The 15,870-nt window shown below is 46.9% G+C and overlaps 1 protein-coding gene across 1 annotated transcript in view; it reads left to right on the top strand.

Annotated features, from left to right (window-relative positions):
- LOC140843856 (uncharacterized) overlaps window positions 1–10,013 on the top strand; it is a 30,726-nt gene extending 20,713 nt beyond the window's left edge. Inside the window, exons 10-14 of the mRNA XM_073214276.1 lie at window positions 2,813–3,121; window positions 4,867–5,193; window positions 5,612–5,939; window positions 7,675–8,001; window positions 9,733–10,013. Coding sequence (XP_073070377.1) covers window positions 2,813–3,121; window positions 4,867–5,193; window positions 5,612–5,939; window positions 7,675–8,001; window positions 9,733–9,892 — 1,451 coding nt within the window. The 3' untranslated portion in view covers window positions 9,893–10,013. The remainder of the gene's footprint in view (window positions 1–2,812; window positions 3,122–4,866; window positions 5,194–5,611; window positions 5,940–7,674; window positions 8,002–9,732) is intronic.
- The last annotated feature ends 5,857 nt before the right edge of the window (window positions 10,014–15,870 follow it).

Here is a 15,870-nt window from a genome sequence, read left to right as displayed (position 1 = left end):
TTCTGGCCTGTAGGGTTTCTGTTGAGAAGTCTGATGTTAGCCTGATTGGTTTTCCTTTATAGGTGACCTTTTTCTCTCTAGCTGCCTTTAAAACTCTTTCCTTGTCCTTGATCCTTGCCATTTTAATTATTATGTGTCTTGGTGTTGTCCTCCTTGGATCCTTTCTGTTGGGGGTTCTGTATAATTCCATGGTCTGTTCGATTATTTCCTCCCCCAGTTTGGGGAAGTTTTCAGCAATTATTTCTTCAAAGACACTTTCTATCCCTTTTCCTCTTTCTTCCTCTTCTGGTATCCCTATAATACGAATGTTTTTCCTTTTGTATTGGTCACATATTTCTCTTAGTGTTGTTTCATTCCTGGAGATCCTTTTATCTCTCTCTATGTCAGCTTCTATACGTTCCTGTTCTCTGGCTTCTATTCCTTCAATGGCCTCTTGCATCTTATCCATTCTGCTTATAAATCCTTCCAGGGATTGTTTCACTTCTGTGATCTCTTTCCTGACATCTGTGATCTCCTTCCGGACTTCATCCCACTGCTCTTGCATTTTTCTCTGCATCTCATCCCATTGCTCTTGCATTTTTTTCTGCATCTCTGTCAGCATGTTCATGATTTTTATTTTGAATTCTTTTTCAGGAAGACTAGTTAGGTCTGTCTCCTTCTCAGGTGTTGTCTCTGTGATCTTTGTCTGCCTGTAGTTTTGCCTTTTCATGGTGATAGAGATAGTTTGCAGAGCTGGTACAAGTGACCGCTGGAAGAGCTTCCCTTCTTGTTGGTTTGTAGCCTTTTCCTGGGAGAATAGCGACCTCTAGTGGCTTGTGCTGGGCAGCTGTGCGCAGACAGGGCTTCTGCTTCCTGCCCAGTTGCTTTGGGGTTTATCTCCGCTGTTGCTGTGGGCTTGGCCTGGCTGGGGCTGTTCCTCCAAAATGGTGGAGCCCCGTTGGAGGGGGAGCAGCCAGGAGACTATTTATCTCCGTAAGGGGCCTCTGTGCTCCCTGCTGCCCAGGGGGTTAGAGTGCCCAGAGATCCCCAGATTCCCTGCTTCTGGTCTAAGTGACCTGTCCTGCCCCTTTAAGATTTCCAAAAAGCACTCTCCAAACCAAAACAACAGCAGCAACAATGAGAGAGGGAACAGAAACAAAGAGAAAAAAAAAAAGGAAAGAAAAGGAAAAAACAAGCGATTTTTTTTTTTTTTTTTTTTTTTGTCCTCAGGTGCCGGTCCCAGGCACCCGCTCACTGGTCCTGCTGCCCTGTCTCCCTAGCACCAGGGTCCCTGTCCTTTCAAGGCTTCCAAAAAGCACCCACCCACCGGTCCCGCAGGGAAGGAACGCTCAATATTCTTTGTCCTCAGGCACTGGTCCCACGCACCCGCTCACCAGTCCCGCCGCCCTGCCTCCCTAGCACCGGGGTCCCTGTCCCTTCAAGGCTTCCAAAAAGCACTCGGCAAAAAGAGAGAAAAAAAAGGGGAAAAACGCGCGATTTCTTCCGTCCTCAGGTGCTGGTCTCAGGCACCCACCCACCGGTCCCACAGGGAAAAATGCGGGATATTCTTTGTCCTCAGGTGCCGGTCCCAGGCACCCGCTCACCAGTCCCGCCGCCCTGCCTCCCTAGCACCGGGGTCCCTGTCCCTTTTAGGCTTCCAAAAAGCACTCGCAGAAAAGAGAAAAAAAAAAGGGGAAAAACGCGCGATTTCCTCTGTCCTCAAGTGCCGGTCTCAGGCACCCGCCCACCGGTCCCGCAGGGAAAAACGGGGGATATTCTTTGTCCTCAGGCGCCGGTCCCAGCCACCCGCTCACCAGTCCCGCCACCGTGCCTCCCTAGCACTGGGGTCCCCGTCCCTTCAAGGCTTCCAAAAAGCGCTCGCCAAAAAGAGAAAAAAAAAAAAGGGGAAAAACGCGCGACCTCCTCCGTCCTCAGGCACCGGTCTCAGGCACCCGCCCCCAGGTCCCGCAGGGAGAAACGCGGGATATTCTTTGTCCTCCGGCGCCGTTCCCAGGCACCTCCTCACCGGTCCCGCCACCCTGCCTCCCCAGCAACGGGGGCCCGTCCCTCTAAGGCTTCCAAAAAGCGCTCGCCAAAAAAAAAAAAAAAAAAAAAAAACCGCTCCGGTTTCTCTCCACCCGCCGGGAGCTGGGGGGAGGGGCGCTCGGGTCCCGCCGGGCTGGGGCTTGTATCTTACCCCCTTCGCAAGGCGCTGGGTTCTTGCAGGTGTGGATGTGGTCTGGATGTTGTCCTGTGTCCTGTGGTCTCTATTTTAGGAAGATTTTTCTTTGTTATATTTTCATAGCTCTATGTGTTTTTGGGAGGAGATTTCCACTGCTCTACTCACGCCGCCATCTTGGCTCCGCCCCCCTGGAGTATCTTTTTATGTGTCTGTTGGCCATCTGAATTTCTTCTTTGGAGAAGCGTCTGTTCAGCTCCTCTGCCCATTTTTTAATTGGATTAGTTGCTTTTTGTTTGTTGAGGTGTGTGAGCTCTTTATACGTTGTTGATGTCAACCCTTTATTAGATCTGTCATTTATGAATATATTCTCTCATACTATAGGATGCCTTTTTGTTCTATTGATGGTGTCTTTCCCTGTACAGAAGCTTTTCAGCTTGATATAGTCCTATTTGTTCATTTTTGCTTTTGTTTCCCTTGTCGGGGGAGATGTGTTCATGAAGAAGTCACTCATGTTCATGTCCAAGAGATTTTTGCTTATGTTTTTTCTAAGAGTTTAATGTTTCATGGCTTACATTCAGGTCTTTGATCCATTTCAAATATACTTTTGTGTATAGGGTTAGACAATGATCCTCATTTCCTCCTCTTTTGCAGCCACCACCTCAGACTTTGGAGCTATGACCCAGACCACCAGCAGCGGTGGCAGCACAACCTCATCACACTACATATCCAGGGTGTCAGCAGGCCCCGCTGGCAGTGGGGACTTTGGGATAAGCATGTCAGCCCCCCACAACAGCTCCACCACTGGGGCATTCGACTTTGTGGCTGGACGGAGTGGGAGAACTGGTGGCACGGCCCATTTCTGGGGATGCCTGAGTCAGAACTCCCTTGGTACAGCTGGCCAGAGCACACTGTTTGCCATCTACGTGGCCAGCACACCTCAGAAGACATCTGTGCTTGCAGGTGAGATTTGGAAGGGGCTCAGTCTGCAGAGCCAGGTGCTGTTTTAAATGCCAACGTAGTCTACACTCTTGGAGCTCTGTGCTGTGGTGAAGAGACAGATGTTATCTGTAAACAGCGTCAGGTAGCAGTGTAACTCATGACCGGAGGAGCTATTTAGGTAGGCAGTGGGAGCCTTTCTGAGACAATAGGAAACCAAGGTCATGACTGTAGTTCCAGAGATGGGAGCAGGGACAGCGACTGGGGGTGAGGGCGTTCAAGGCACAGGAGCAAAGGCCCGAAGTCAGAAACGACCTTACGTTTTCATGAGCAGAGAACCAGGTGTGGCTAGAGGATTAAAAAGGAAAGTGGGATAAAATGACGTTGAGACAGGCAGTAAGGAAGATCATTCACGGCCTTTTAAAACGTATTTTATTTTTTGGTATTAATCTGCAATTACATGAAGAACATTATGTTTACTAGGCTTCCCCCTTCAACAGTCCCCCCGACGAACCCTATTATAGTCACTGTCCATCAGTGTAGTAAGATGCTGTAGAATGACCCCTTGAATTCTCTGTGTTGCCCAGCGCTCCCTTTGCCCCCTGCCCACATTATATATGCAATTTGTACGGCCCCCCTTCTTTTTCCTGCCCTTATCCCTCACTTCTCATGCATCCTGCTCAGTCCCTTTCCGTTTAGTCCACTTCAATAGGTAGTCCATTCTTGGGTTCTGTGATTCTGCTGCTCTTTTGTTCCTTCAGTTTTTCTTTGTTCCTATACTCCAGAGATGAGTGAAATCATTTGGTGCTTGTCTTTCTCTGTCTGGCTTATTTCACTGAGCATAATATCCAACAGCACCATCCCTGTTGTTGAAAATGGTAGGATTTGTTTTATTCTCTTGGCTGAATAATATTACATTGTGTATATGTACCACACCTTCTTTATCCATTCATCTACTGATGGATATTCAGGTTGCTTCCATTTCTTGGCTATTATAAATACTGCTGACATAAACATAGGGGTACATCTGTCTTTTTCAAAATGGGCTGCTGTATTCTTAGGGGAAATTCCTAGGAGTGGTATTCCTGGGTCAAATGGTATTTCTATTTTGAGCTTTTTGAGGAACCTCCCTCTTGCTTTCCACAATGGTTGAACAAATTTACATTTCCACCAACAGTGTAGGAGGGTTTCCATCTCTCCACAACCTTGCCAAGATTGGTTGTGGTTTGTCTTTTGGATGGTGGCAATCCTTACTGGTGTGAGGTGATATCTCATTGTGGTTTTAATTTTCATTTCTCTGATGACAAGTGAAGTGGTACATCTTTTCATGTGCCTATTGGCCACCTAAATATCTTCTTTGGAGAACTGCCTGTTCAGCTCCCCTGCCCACATTTTCATTGGAACATTTGCATTTTGTTTGTTGAGGTGTGTTAGCTCTTTATATATTTTGGATGTCAACCCTTTATTGGATCTGTCATTTATGAATATATTCTCCCATACTGTAGGAAGCCCTCTTGTTCTGTTGATGGTGCCCTTAACTGTACAGAAGCTTTTAAGCTTGACATAGTCCCATTTGTTCATTTTTCCTTCCTTTCCCTGGAGAGATATGTTGACGAAGAAGTCGCTCATGTTTATGTCCAAGATATTTTCGCCTGTCTTTCTCTAAGTGTTTTATGGTTTCTTGGCTTACTTTCGGGGGTTCGATCAATTTGGAATTTACTTTTGTGTATGGGGTTAGACAATGATGCATGTTTGCTCCTTTTTTGCAGCCATCACCTCCGGCTTTGGAGCTGTGACCCAGCCCACCAGCTGTGGGACCAGAACATCCGGGTTTGGCAGCACTGTGTCAGCGCCCGTCACATCTATGGTGTCAGCAGGCCCCACTGGCAGTGGGGGCTTTGGGACACGCATGCCTGCCCCCCACAGCAGCCCCACCACTGGGGCATTTGGCTGTGGGTCAGGACAGAGTGGGAGAACTGGTCTCAAGTACCCTTCTTGGGGAGCCTTAAAACCGAGCTGCCTGGGTTGCGCTGGCCAGAGCACACCATCTACTTTCCATGTGGCCAGCACACCTCAGAACACTCCTGGGTTTGCAGGTGAGATTTGGAATGGGCTCGGTCTGCAGTGCCAGGTGCTGTCTTAAGTGCTGACACAGTCTCCGCTCTCGGAACCATATGCTGTGGTGAAGATTTAGATGTTATCACAAAAGTTATCTATACACAGCGTCAGGTAGCAGTGAAACTCATAACCGGAGGAGCTATTATGTAGTCAGCGACAGCCTTTCTGAGACAATAACAAACTGAGGCCATGGCCGCAGCTCCAGAGTTGGGAGCGGGGACAGTGGCTGGGGGTGAGGACGTTACAGGCACAGGAGCATAGGCCCAACAATATTTTCGCCTGTCTTTCTCTAAGTGTTTTATGGTTTCTTGGCTTACTTTCGGGGGTTCGATCAATTTTGAATTTACTTTTGTATATGGGGTTAGACAATGATCCATGTTTGCTCCTTTTTTGCAGCCATCACCTCCGGCTTTGGAGCTGTGACCCAGCCCACCAGCTATGGGACCAGGACATCCGGGTTCGGCAGCACCGTGTCAGCACCCTTCACATCTATGGTGTCAGCAGGCCCCACTGGCAGTGGGGGCTTTGAGACACGCGTGCCTGCCCCCCACAGCAGCCCCACCCACTGGGGCATTTGGCTGTGGGTCAGGACAGAGTGGGAGAAGTGGTCTGAAGAACCCTTTTTGGGGAGCCTTAAAACCGAGCTCCCTGGGTGCAGCTGGCCAGAGCACACCATCTGCTTTCCATGTGGCCAGCACACCTCAGAACACTCCTGGGTTTGCAGGTGAGATTTGGAATGGGCTCAGTGTGCAGTGCCAGGTGCTGTCTTAAGTGCTGACACAGTCTCCGCTCTCGGAGCCGTATGTTGTGGTGAAGATTTAGATGTTATCACAAAACTTATCTGTACACAGCGTCAGGTAGCAGTGAAACTCATAACCGGAGGAGCTATTACGTAGTCAGCGGCTGCCTTTCTGAGACAATAACAAACTGAAACCACGGCCGCACCTCCAGAGTTGGGAGTGGGGACAGTGGCTGGGGGGGAGGACGTTACATGCAGAGGAGCATAGGCCCAAAGGCAGAGATGAGCTTATGTTTTCGTGAGCAGAGAAGAGCCAGGTGTGGCTAGAGGTTATAAAGGAAAGTGGGATAAACTGACATTAAGAGACCTGCAGAAAGGAAGAATATTCACGGGCTTTTTAAATGTTTCTTCACCTTTGGTATCTATCTACAATTACCTTCAGCACATTATGTTTATTTGGCTCTCCTCTTCACCAAGTACCCTGCACAAACCCCATTAGAGTCACTGTCCATGAGCATAGTAACATGCTGTAGAATCACTACTTGTCTTCTGTGTGTAGCCTAGCCCTCCCTGCGCCCCCCCCCACCTTATACATGCTAATCATAATGCCCCCTTTCTTTTTCCCCGGCCCTTATCCCTCCCTTCCCACCCATCCTCCTCAGTCCCTTTCTCTTTGGTAACTGTTCGTCCATTCTTGGGTTCTGTGATTCTGCTGCTGTTTTGTTCCTTCAGTTGTTCCTTTGCTCTTCTACTCCCGAGATGAGTGAAATCATTTGGTACTTGTCTTTCTCCGCCTCGCTTATTTCACTGAGCATAATCCCCCCTAGCTCCAACATGTTGTTGAAAATGGTAGGATTCGTTTTCTTCGTAAGGCTGAATTATATTCCATTGTGCATACATTCATCTACTGATGGACACGTAGGTTGTTTCCATTTCTTGGCTGTTGTAAATAGTGCTGCCATAAACATAGGGGTATGTCTTTCTTTTTCAAAATGGGCTGCTGTATTCTTAGGGTAAATTCCTAGGAGCGGTATTTCTGGGTCAAATGGTATTTCTATTTTGAGCTTTTTGAGGAACCTCCATAGTGCTTTCCACAATGGTTGAACGAATTTACATCCCCACCAACAGTGTAGGAGGGTTCCCCTCTCTCCAGAACCTTGCCAACATTTGTTGTGGTTTGTCTTTTGGATGGTGGCGGTCCTTACTGGTGTGAGGTGATATCTCATTGTGGTTTTAATTTTCATTTCTCTGATGACAAGTGCAGTGGTACATCTTTTCATGTGTCTATTGGCCACCTGAATTTCTTCTTTGGAGAAGTGCCTGTTCAGCTCCCCTGCCCACATTTTCATTGGAACATTTGCATTTTGTTTGTTGAGGTGTGTTAGCTCTTTATATATTTTGGATGTCAACCCTTTATTGGATCTGTCATTTATGAATATATTCTCCCATAGTGTGGGATGCCCTTTTGTTCTGTTGATGGTGCCCTTAACTGTACAGAAGCGTTTAAGCTTGACATAGTGCCATTTGTTCATTTTTCCTTCCTTTCCCTGGAGAGATATGTTGACGAAGAAGTCGCTCATTTTTATGTCCAAGATATTTTCGCCTGTCTTTCTCTAAGTGTTTTATGGTTTCTTGGCTTACTTTCGGGGGTTCGATCAATTTGGAATTTACTTTTGTGTATGGGGTTAGACAATGATGCATGTTTGCTCCTTTTTTACAGCCATCACCTCCGGCTTTGGAGCTGTGACCCAGCCCACCAGCTGTGGGACCAGAACATCCGGGTTTGGCAGCACTGTGTCAGCGCCCGTCACATCTATGGTGTCAGCAGGCCCCACTGGCAGTGGGGGCTTTGGGACACGCGTGCCTGCCCCCCACAGCAGCCCCACCACTGGGGCATTTGGCTGTGGGTCAGGACAGAGTGGGAGAAGTGGTCTGAAGAACCCTTTTTGGGGAGCCTTAAAACCGAGCTCCCTGGATGGCGCTGGCCAGAGCACACCATCTGCTTTCCACGTGGCCAGCACACCTCAGAACACTCCTGGGTTTGCAGGTGAGATTCGGAATGGGCTCGGTCTGCAGTGCCAGGTGCTGTCTGAAGTGCTGACACAGTCTCCGCTCTCGGAGCCGTATGCTGTGGTGACGATTTAGATGTTATCACAAAACTTATCTTACACAGCATCAGGTAACAGTGAAACTCATAACCGGAGGAGCTATTACGTAGTCAGCGGCAGGCTTTCTGAGACAATAACAAACTGAGGCCATGGCCGCAGCTCCAGAGTCGGGAGCGGGGACAGTGGGTGGGGGTGAGGATGTTCCAGGCACAGGAGCATAGGCCCAAAGGCAGAGATGAGCCTATGTTTTCGTGAGCAGAGAAGAGCCAGGTGTGGCTAGAGGTTATAAAGGAACGTGGGATAAACTGACATTAAGAGACAGGCAGAAAGGAAGAACATTCACGGCCTTTTAAAATCTTTTTTTTTCCTTTGGTATCTATCTACAATTACCTTCAGAACATTATGTTTATTTGGCTCCCCTCTTCACCAAGTACCCTGCACAAACCCCATTAGAGTCACTGTCCATGAGCATAGTAACATGCTGTAGAATCACTACTTGTCTTCTGTGTGTAGCCTAGCCCTCCCTGCGCCCCCCACCTTATACATGCTAATCATAATGCCTCCTTTCTTTTTCCGTGCCCTTATCCCTCCCTTCCCACCCATCCTCCTCAGTCCCTTTCTCTTTGGTAACTGTTAGTCCATTCTTGGTTTCTGTGATTCTGCTGCTGTTTTGTTCCTTCAGTTGTTCCTTTGCTCTTATACTCCTGAGATGAGTGAAATCATTTGGTACTTGTCTTTCTCCGCCTCGCTTATTTCACTGAGCATAATCCCCCCTAGCTCCAACCATGTTGTTGCAAATGGTAGGATTCGTTTTCTTCGTAAGGCTGAATTATATTCCATTGTGCATACATTCATCTACTGATGGACACGTAGGTTGTTTCCATTTCTTGGCTGTTGTAAATAGTGCTGCAATAAACGTAGGGGTATGTCTGTCTTTTTCAAAATGGGCTGCTGTATTCTTAGGGTAAATTCCTAGGAGCGGTATTCCTGGGTCAAATGGTATTTCTATTTTGAGCTTTTTGAGGAACCTCCATATTGCTTTCCACAATGGTTGAACGAATTTACATCCCCACCAACAGTGTAGGAGGGTTCCCCTGTCTCCAGAACCTTGCCAACATTTGTTGTGGTTTGTCTTTTGGATGGTGGCGATCCTTACTGGTGTGAGGTGATATCTCATTGTGGTTTTAATTTTCATTTCTCTGATGACAAGTGCAGTGGTACATCTTTTCATGTGTCTATTGGCCACCTGAATTTCTTCTTTGGAGAAGTGCCTGTTCAGCTCCCCTGCCCACATTTTCATTGGAACATTTGCATTTTGTTTGTTGAGGTGTGTTAGCTCTTTATATATTTTGGATGTCAACCCTTTATTGGATCTGTCATTTATGAATATATTCTCCCATACTGTGGGATGCCCTTTTGTTCTGTTGATGGTGCTCTTAAGTGTACAGAAGCTTTTAGTTTGACATAGTGCCATTTGTTCATTTTTCCTTCCTTTCCCTGGAGAGATATGTTGACGAAGAAGTCGCTCATGTTTACGTCCATGACATTTTGGCCTGTCTTTCTCTAAGTGTTTTATGGTTTCTTGGCTTACTTTTAGGGGTTCGATCAATTTTGAATTTACTTTTGTGTATGGGGTTAGACAATGATGCATGTTTGCTCCTTTTTTACAGCCATCACCTCCGGCTTTGGAGCTGTGACCCAGCCCACCAGCTGTGGGACCAGGACATCCGGGTTCGCCAGCACCGTGTCAGCGCCCGTCACATCTGTGGTGTTAGCAGGCCCCACTGGCAGTGGGGGCTTTGGGACACACGTGCCTGCCCCCCACAGTAGCCCCACCACTGGGGCATTTGGCTGTGGGTCAGGACAGAGTGGGAGAAGTGGTCTGAAGAACCCTTTTTGGGGAGCCTTAAAACCGAGCTCCCTGGATGGCGCTGGCCAGAGCACACCATCTGCTTTCCACGTGGCCAGCACACCTCAGAACACTCCTGGGTTTGCAGGTGAGATTCGGAATGGGCTTGGTCTGCAGTGCCAGGTGCTGTCTTAAGTGCTGACAGAGTCTCTGCTCTCGGAGCCGTATGCTGTGGTGAAGATTTAGATGTTATCACAACTTATCTTACACAGCGTCAGGTAACATTGAAACTCATAACCGGAGGAGCTATTACGTAGTCAGCGGCATCCTTTTTGAGACACTAACAAACTGAGGCCATGGCCGCAGCTCCAGAGTTCGGAGCGGGGACAGTGGCTGTTGGTGAGGACGTTACAGGCACAGGAATATAGGCCCAAATGCAGAGAGGAGCTTATGTTTTCGTGAGCAGAGAAGAGCCAGGTGTGGCTAGAGGTTATAAAGGAACGTGGGATAAAGTGACATTAAGAGACAGGCAGAAAGGAAGAACATTCACGGCCTTTTAAAATCTTTTTTTTTCCTTTGGTATCTATCTACAATTACCTTCAGAACATTATGTTTATTTGGCTCCCCTCTTCACCAAGTACCCTGCACAAACCCCATTAGAGTCACTGTCCATGAGCATAGTAACATGCTGTAGAATCACTACTTGTCTTCTGTGTGTAGCCTAGCCCTCCCTGCGCCCCCCACCTTATACATGCTAATCATAATGCCCCCTTTCTTTTTCCTGCCCTTATCCCTCCCTTCCCACCCATCCTCCTCAGTCCCTTTCTCTTTGGTAACTGTTAGTCCATTCTTGGGTTCTGTGATTCTGCTGCTGTTTTGTTCCTTCAGTTGTTCCTTTGCTCTTATACTCCTGAGATGAGTGAAATCATTTGGTACTTGTCTTTCTCCGCCTCGCTTATTTCACTGAGCATAATCCCCCCTAGCTCCAACCATGTTGTTGCAAATGGTAGGATTCGTTTTCTTCGTAAGGCTGAATTATATTCCATTGTGCATACATTCATCTACTGATGGACACGTAGGTTGTTTCCATTTCTTGGCTGTTGTAAATAGTGCTGCGATAAACGTAGGGTTATGTCTGTCTTTTTCAAAATGGGCTGCTGTATTCTTAGGGTAAATTCCTAGGAGCGGTATTCCTGGGTCAAATGGTATTTCTATTTTGAGCTTTTTGAGGAACCTCCATATTGCTTTCCACAATGGTTGAACGAATTTACATCCCCACCAACAGTGTAGGAGGGTTCCCCTCTCTCCAGAACCTTGCCAACATTTGTTGTGGTTTGTCTTTTGGATGGTGGCTATCCTTACTTGTGTGAGGTGATATCTCATTGTGGTTTTAATTTTCATTTCTCTCATGACAAGTGCACTGGTACATCTTTTCATGTGTCTATTGGCCACCTGAATTTCTTCTTTGGAGAAGTGCCTGTTCAGCTCCCCTGCCCACATTTTCATTGGAACATTTGCATTTTGTTTGTTGAGGTGTGTTAGCTCTTTATATATTTTGGATGTCAACCCTTTATTGGATCTGTCATTTATGAATATATTCTCCCATAGTGTGGGATGCCCTTTTGTTCTGTTGATGGTGCCCTTAACTGTACAGAAGCGTTTAAGCTTGACATAGTGCCATTTGTTCATTTTTCCTTCCTTTCCCTGGAGAGATATGTTGACGAAGAAGTCGCTCATGTTTATGTCCAAGATATTTTCGCCTGTCTTTCTCTAAGTGTTTTATGGTTTCTTGGCTTACTTTCGGGGGTTCGATCAATTTGGAATTTACTTTTGTGTATGGGGTTAGACAATGATGCATGTTTGCTCCTTTTTTACAGCCATCACCTCCGGCTTTGGAGCTGTGACCCAGCCCACCAGCTGTGGGACCAGGACATCCGGGTTCGGCAGCACCGTGTCAGCGCCCGTCACATCTATGGTGTCAGCAGGCCCCACTGGCAGTGGGGGCTTTGGGACACGCGTGCCTGCCCCCCACAGCAGCCCCACCACTGGGGCATTTGGCTGTGGGTCAGGACAGAGTGGGAGAAGTGGTCTGAAGAACCCTTTTTGGGGAGCCTTAAAACCGAGCTCCCTGGATGGCGCTGGCCAGAGCACACCATCTGCTTTCCACGTGGCCAGCACACCTCAGAACACTCCTGGGTTTGCAGGTGAGATTCGGAATGGGCTCGGTCTGCAGTGCCAGGTGCTGTCTGAAGTGCTGACACAGTCTCCGCTCTCGGAGCCGTATGCTGTGGTGACGATTTAGATGTTATCACAAAACTTATCTTACACAGCATCAGGTAACAGTGAAACTCATAACCGGAGGAGCTATTACGTAGTCAGCGGCAGGCTTTCTGAGACAATAACAAACTGAGGCCATGGCCGCAGCTCCAGAGTTCGGAGCGGGGACAGTGGCTGTTGGTGAGGACGTTACAGGCACAGGAATATAGGCCCAAATGCAGAGAGGAGCTTATGTTTTCGTGAGCAGAGAAGAGCCAGGTGTGGCTAGAGGTTATAAAGGAACGTGGGATAAAGTGACATTAAGAGACAGGCAGAAAGGAAGAACATTCACGGCCTTTTAAAATCTTTTTTTTTCCTTTGGTATCTATCTACAATTACCTTCAGAACATTATGTTTATTTGGCTCCCCTCTTCACCAAGTACCCTGCACAAACCCCATTAGAGTCACTGTCCATGAGCATAGTAACATGCTGTAGAATCACTACTTGTCTTCTGTGTGTAGCCTAGCCCTCCCTGCGCCCCCCACCTTATACATGCTAATCATAATGCCTCCTTTCTTTTTCCGTGCCCTTATCCCTCCCTTCCCACCCATCCTCCTCAGTCCCTTTCTCTTTGGTAACTGTTAGTCCATTCTTGGTTTCTGTGATTCTGCTGCTGTTTTGTTCCTTCAGTTGTTCCTTTGCTCTTATACTCCTGAGATGAGTGAAATCATTTGGTACTTGTCTTTCTCCGCCTCGCTTATTTCACTGAGCATAATCCCCCCTAGCTCCAACCATGTTGTTGCAAATGGTAGGATTCGTTTTCTTCGTAAGGCTGAATTATATTCCATTGTGCATACATTCATCTACTGATGGACACGTAGGTTGTTTCCATTTCTTGGCTGTTGTAAATAGTGCTGCAATAAACGTAGGGGTATGTCTGTCTTTTTCAAAATGGGCTGCTGTATTCTTAGGGTAAATTCCTAGGAGCGGTATTCCTGGGTCAAATGGTATTTCTATTTTGAGCTTTTTGAGGAACCTCCATATTGCTTTCCACAATGGTTGAACGAATTTACATCCCCACCAACAGTGTAGGAGGGTTCCCCTGTCTCCAGAACCTTGCCAACATTTGTTGTGGTTTGTCTTTTGGATGGTGGCGATCCTTACTGGTGTGAGGTGATATCTCATTGTGGTTTTAATTTTCATTTCTCTGATGACAAGTGCAGTGGTACATCTTTTCATGTGTCTATTGGCCACCTGAATTTCTTCTTTGGAGAAGTGCCTGTTCAGCTCCCCTGCCCACATTTTCATTGGAACATTTGCATTTTGTTTGTTGAGGTGTGTTAGCTCTTTATATATTTTGGATGTCAACCCTTTATTGGATCTGTCATTTATGAATATATTCTCCCATACTGTGGGATGCCCTTTTGTTCTGTTGATGGTGCTCTTAAGTGTACAGAAGCTTTTAGTTTGACATAGTGCCATTTGTTCATTTTTCCTTCCTTTCCCTGGAGAGATATGTTGACGAAGAAGTCGCTCATGTTTACGTCCATGACATTTTGGCCTGTCTTTCTCTAAGTGTTTTATGGTTTCTTGGCTTACTTTTAGGGGTTCGATCAATTTTGAATTTACTTTTGTGTATGGGGTTAGACAATGATGCATGTTTGCTCCTTTTTTACAGCCATCACCTCCGGCTTTGGAGCTGTGACCCAGCCCACCAGCTGTGGGACCAGGACATCCGGGTTCGCCAGCACCGTGTCAGCGCCCGTCACATCTATGGTGTTAGCAGGCCCCACTGGCAGTGGGGGCTTTGGGACACACGTGCCTGCCCCCCACAGCAGCCCCACCACTGGGGCATTTGGCTGTGGGTCAGGACAGAGTGGGAGAAGTGGTCTGAAGAACCCTTTTTGGGGAGCCTTAAAACCGAGCTCCCTGGATGGCGCTGGCCAGAGCACACCATCTGCTTTCCACGTGGCCAGCACACCTCAGAACACTCCTGGGTTTGCAGGTGAGATTCGGAATGGGCTTGGTCTGCAGTGCCAGGTGCTGTCTTAAGTGCTGACAGAGTCTCTGCTCTCGGAGCTGTATGCTGTGGTGAAGATTTAGATGTTATCACAACTTATCTTACACAGCGTCAGGTAACATTGAAACTCATAACCGGAGGAGCTATTACGTAGTCAGCGGCATCCTTTTTGAGACACTAACAAACTGAGGCCATGGCCGCAGCTCCAGAGTTCGGAGCGGGGACAGTGGCTGTTGGTGAGGACGTTACAGGCACAGGAATATAGGCCCAAATGCAGAGAGGAGCTTATGTTTTCGTGAGCAGAGAAGAGCCAGGTGTGGCTAGAGGTTATAAAGGAACGTGGGATAAAGTGACATTAAGAGACAGGCAGAAAGGAAGAACATTCACGGCCTTTTAAAATCTTTTTTTTTACTTTGGTATCTATCTACAATTTCTTTCAGAACATTATGTTTATTTGGCTCCCCTCTTCACCAAGTACCCTGCACAAACCCCATTGGAGTCACTGTCCATGAGCATAGTAACATGCTGTAGAATCACTACTTGTCTTCTGTGTGTAGCCTAGCCCTCCCTGCGCCCCCCCCCCCCCACCTTATACATGCTAATCATAATGTCCCCTTTCTTTTTCACTGCCCTTATCCCTCCCTTCCCACCCATCCTCCTCAGTCCCTTTCTCTTTGGTAACTGTTAGTCCATTCTTGGGTTCTGTGTTTCTGCTGCTGTTTTGTTCCTTCAGTTGTTCCTTTGCTCTTATACTCCCGAGATGAGTGAAATCATTTGGTACTTGTCTTTCTCCGCCTCACTTATTTCACTGAGCATAATCCCCCCTAGCTCCAACCACGTTGTTGCAAATGGTAGGATTTGTTTTCTTCGTAAGGCTGAATTATATTCCATTGTGCATACATTCATCTACTGATGGACACGTAGGTTGTTTCCATTTCTTGGCTGTTGTAAATAGTGCTGCGATAAACATAGGGGTACATCCGTTCTGTCGTTTTCCAAATTAGGGTTCTGTATTCTTAGGGCAAATTTCTAGGATCTGTATTCCTAGGTCAAACCGTATTTTCATTTTGAGGTTTTTGAGGAATCTCCATATTGCTTCTCTCAATGATTGAACGAATTTTCATTCCCAGGAACCGTGTAGTAGGGTTCCCCTCTCTCCTCAACCTTGCCAACATTGGTTTTGGTTTGTCTTTTGGATGGTGGCTATCTTTACTGGTGAAGGTCAAATCTCATTGTGGTTTAATATGCGTTTCTGTGATTACAAGCGATGTAGTGCATTTTTCATATGTCTCTTGGCCACCTGAATTTCTTCTTTGTGGAACTTCCTGTTCAGCTTCCCTGCCCACATTTTTTTTTGAGTATGTGCTTTTTGTTTGTTGAGGTGTGTGAACTCTTAATGTAGTTTGGAAGTCAACCCTTTATTGGATCTGTCATTTATCAATATATTCTCCCATACTGTGGGATGCCCTTTTGTTCTGTTGATGGTGCCCTTAACTGTACAGAAGCTTTTAAGCTTGACATAGTCCCATTTGTTCATTTTTCCTTCCTTTCCCTGGAGAGATATGTTGACGAAGAAGTCGCTCATGTTTATGTCCAACATATTTTCGCCTGTCTTTCTCTAAGAGTTTTATGGTTTCTTGGCTTACTTTTGGGGGTTCGATCAATTTTGAATTTACTTTTGT

Source organism: Manis javanica, chromosome 10 (assembly GCF_040802235.1).
Source record: "Manis javanica isolate MJ-LG chromosome 10, MJ_LKY, whole genome shotgun sequence".
Lineage (NCBI taxonomy): Eukaryota > Metazoa > Chordata > Mammalia > Pholidota > Manidae > Manis > Manis javanica.
The sequence above is the reverse complement of the archived record's forward strand: the minus strand, read 5'-3'. Positions and strand labels throughout refer to the sequence as shown.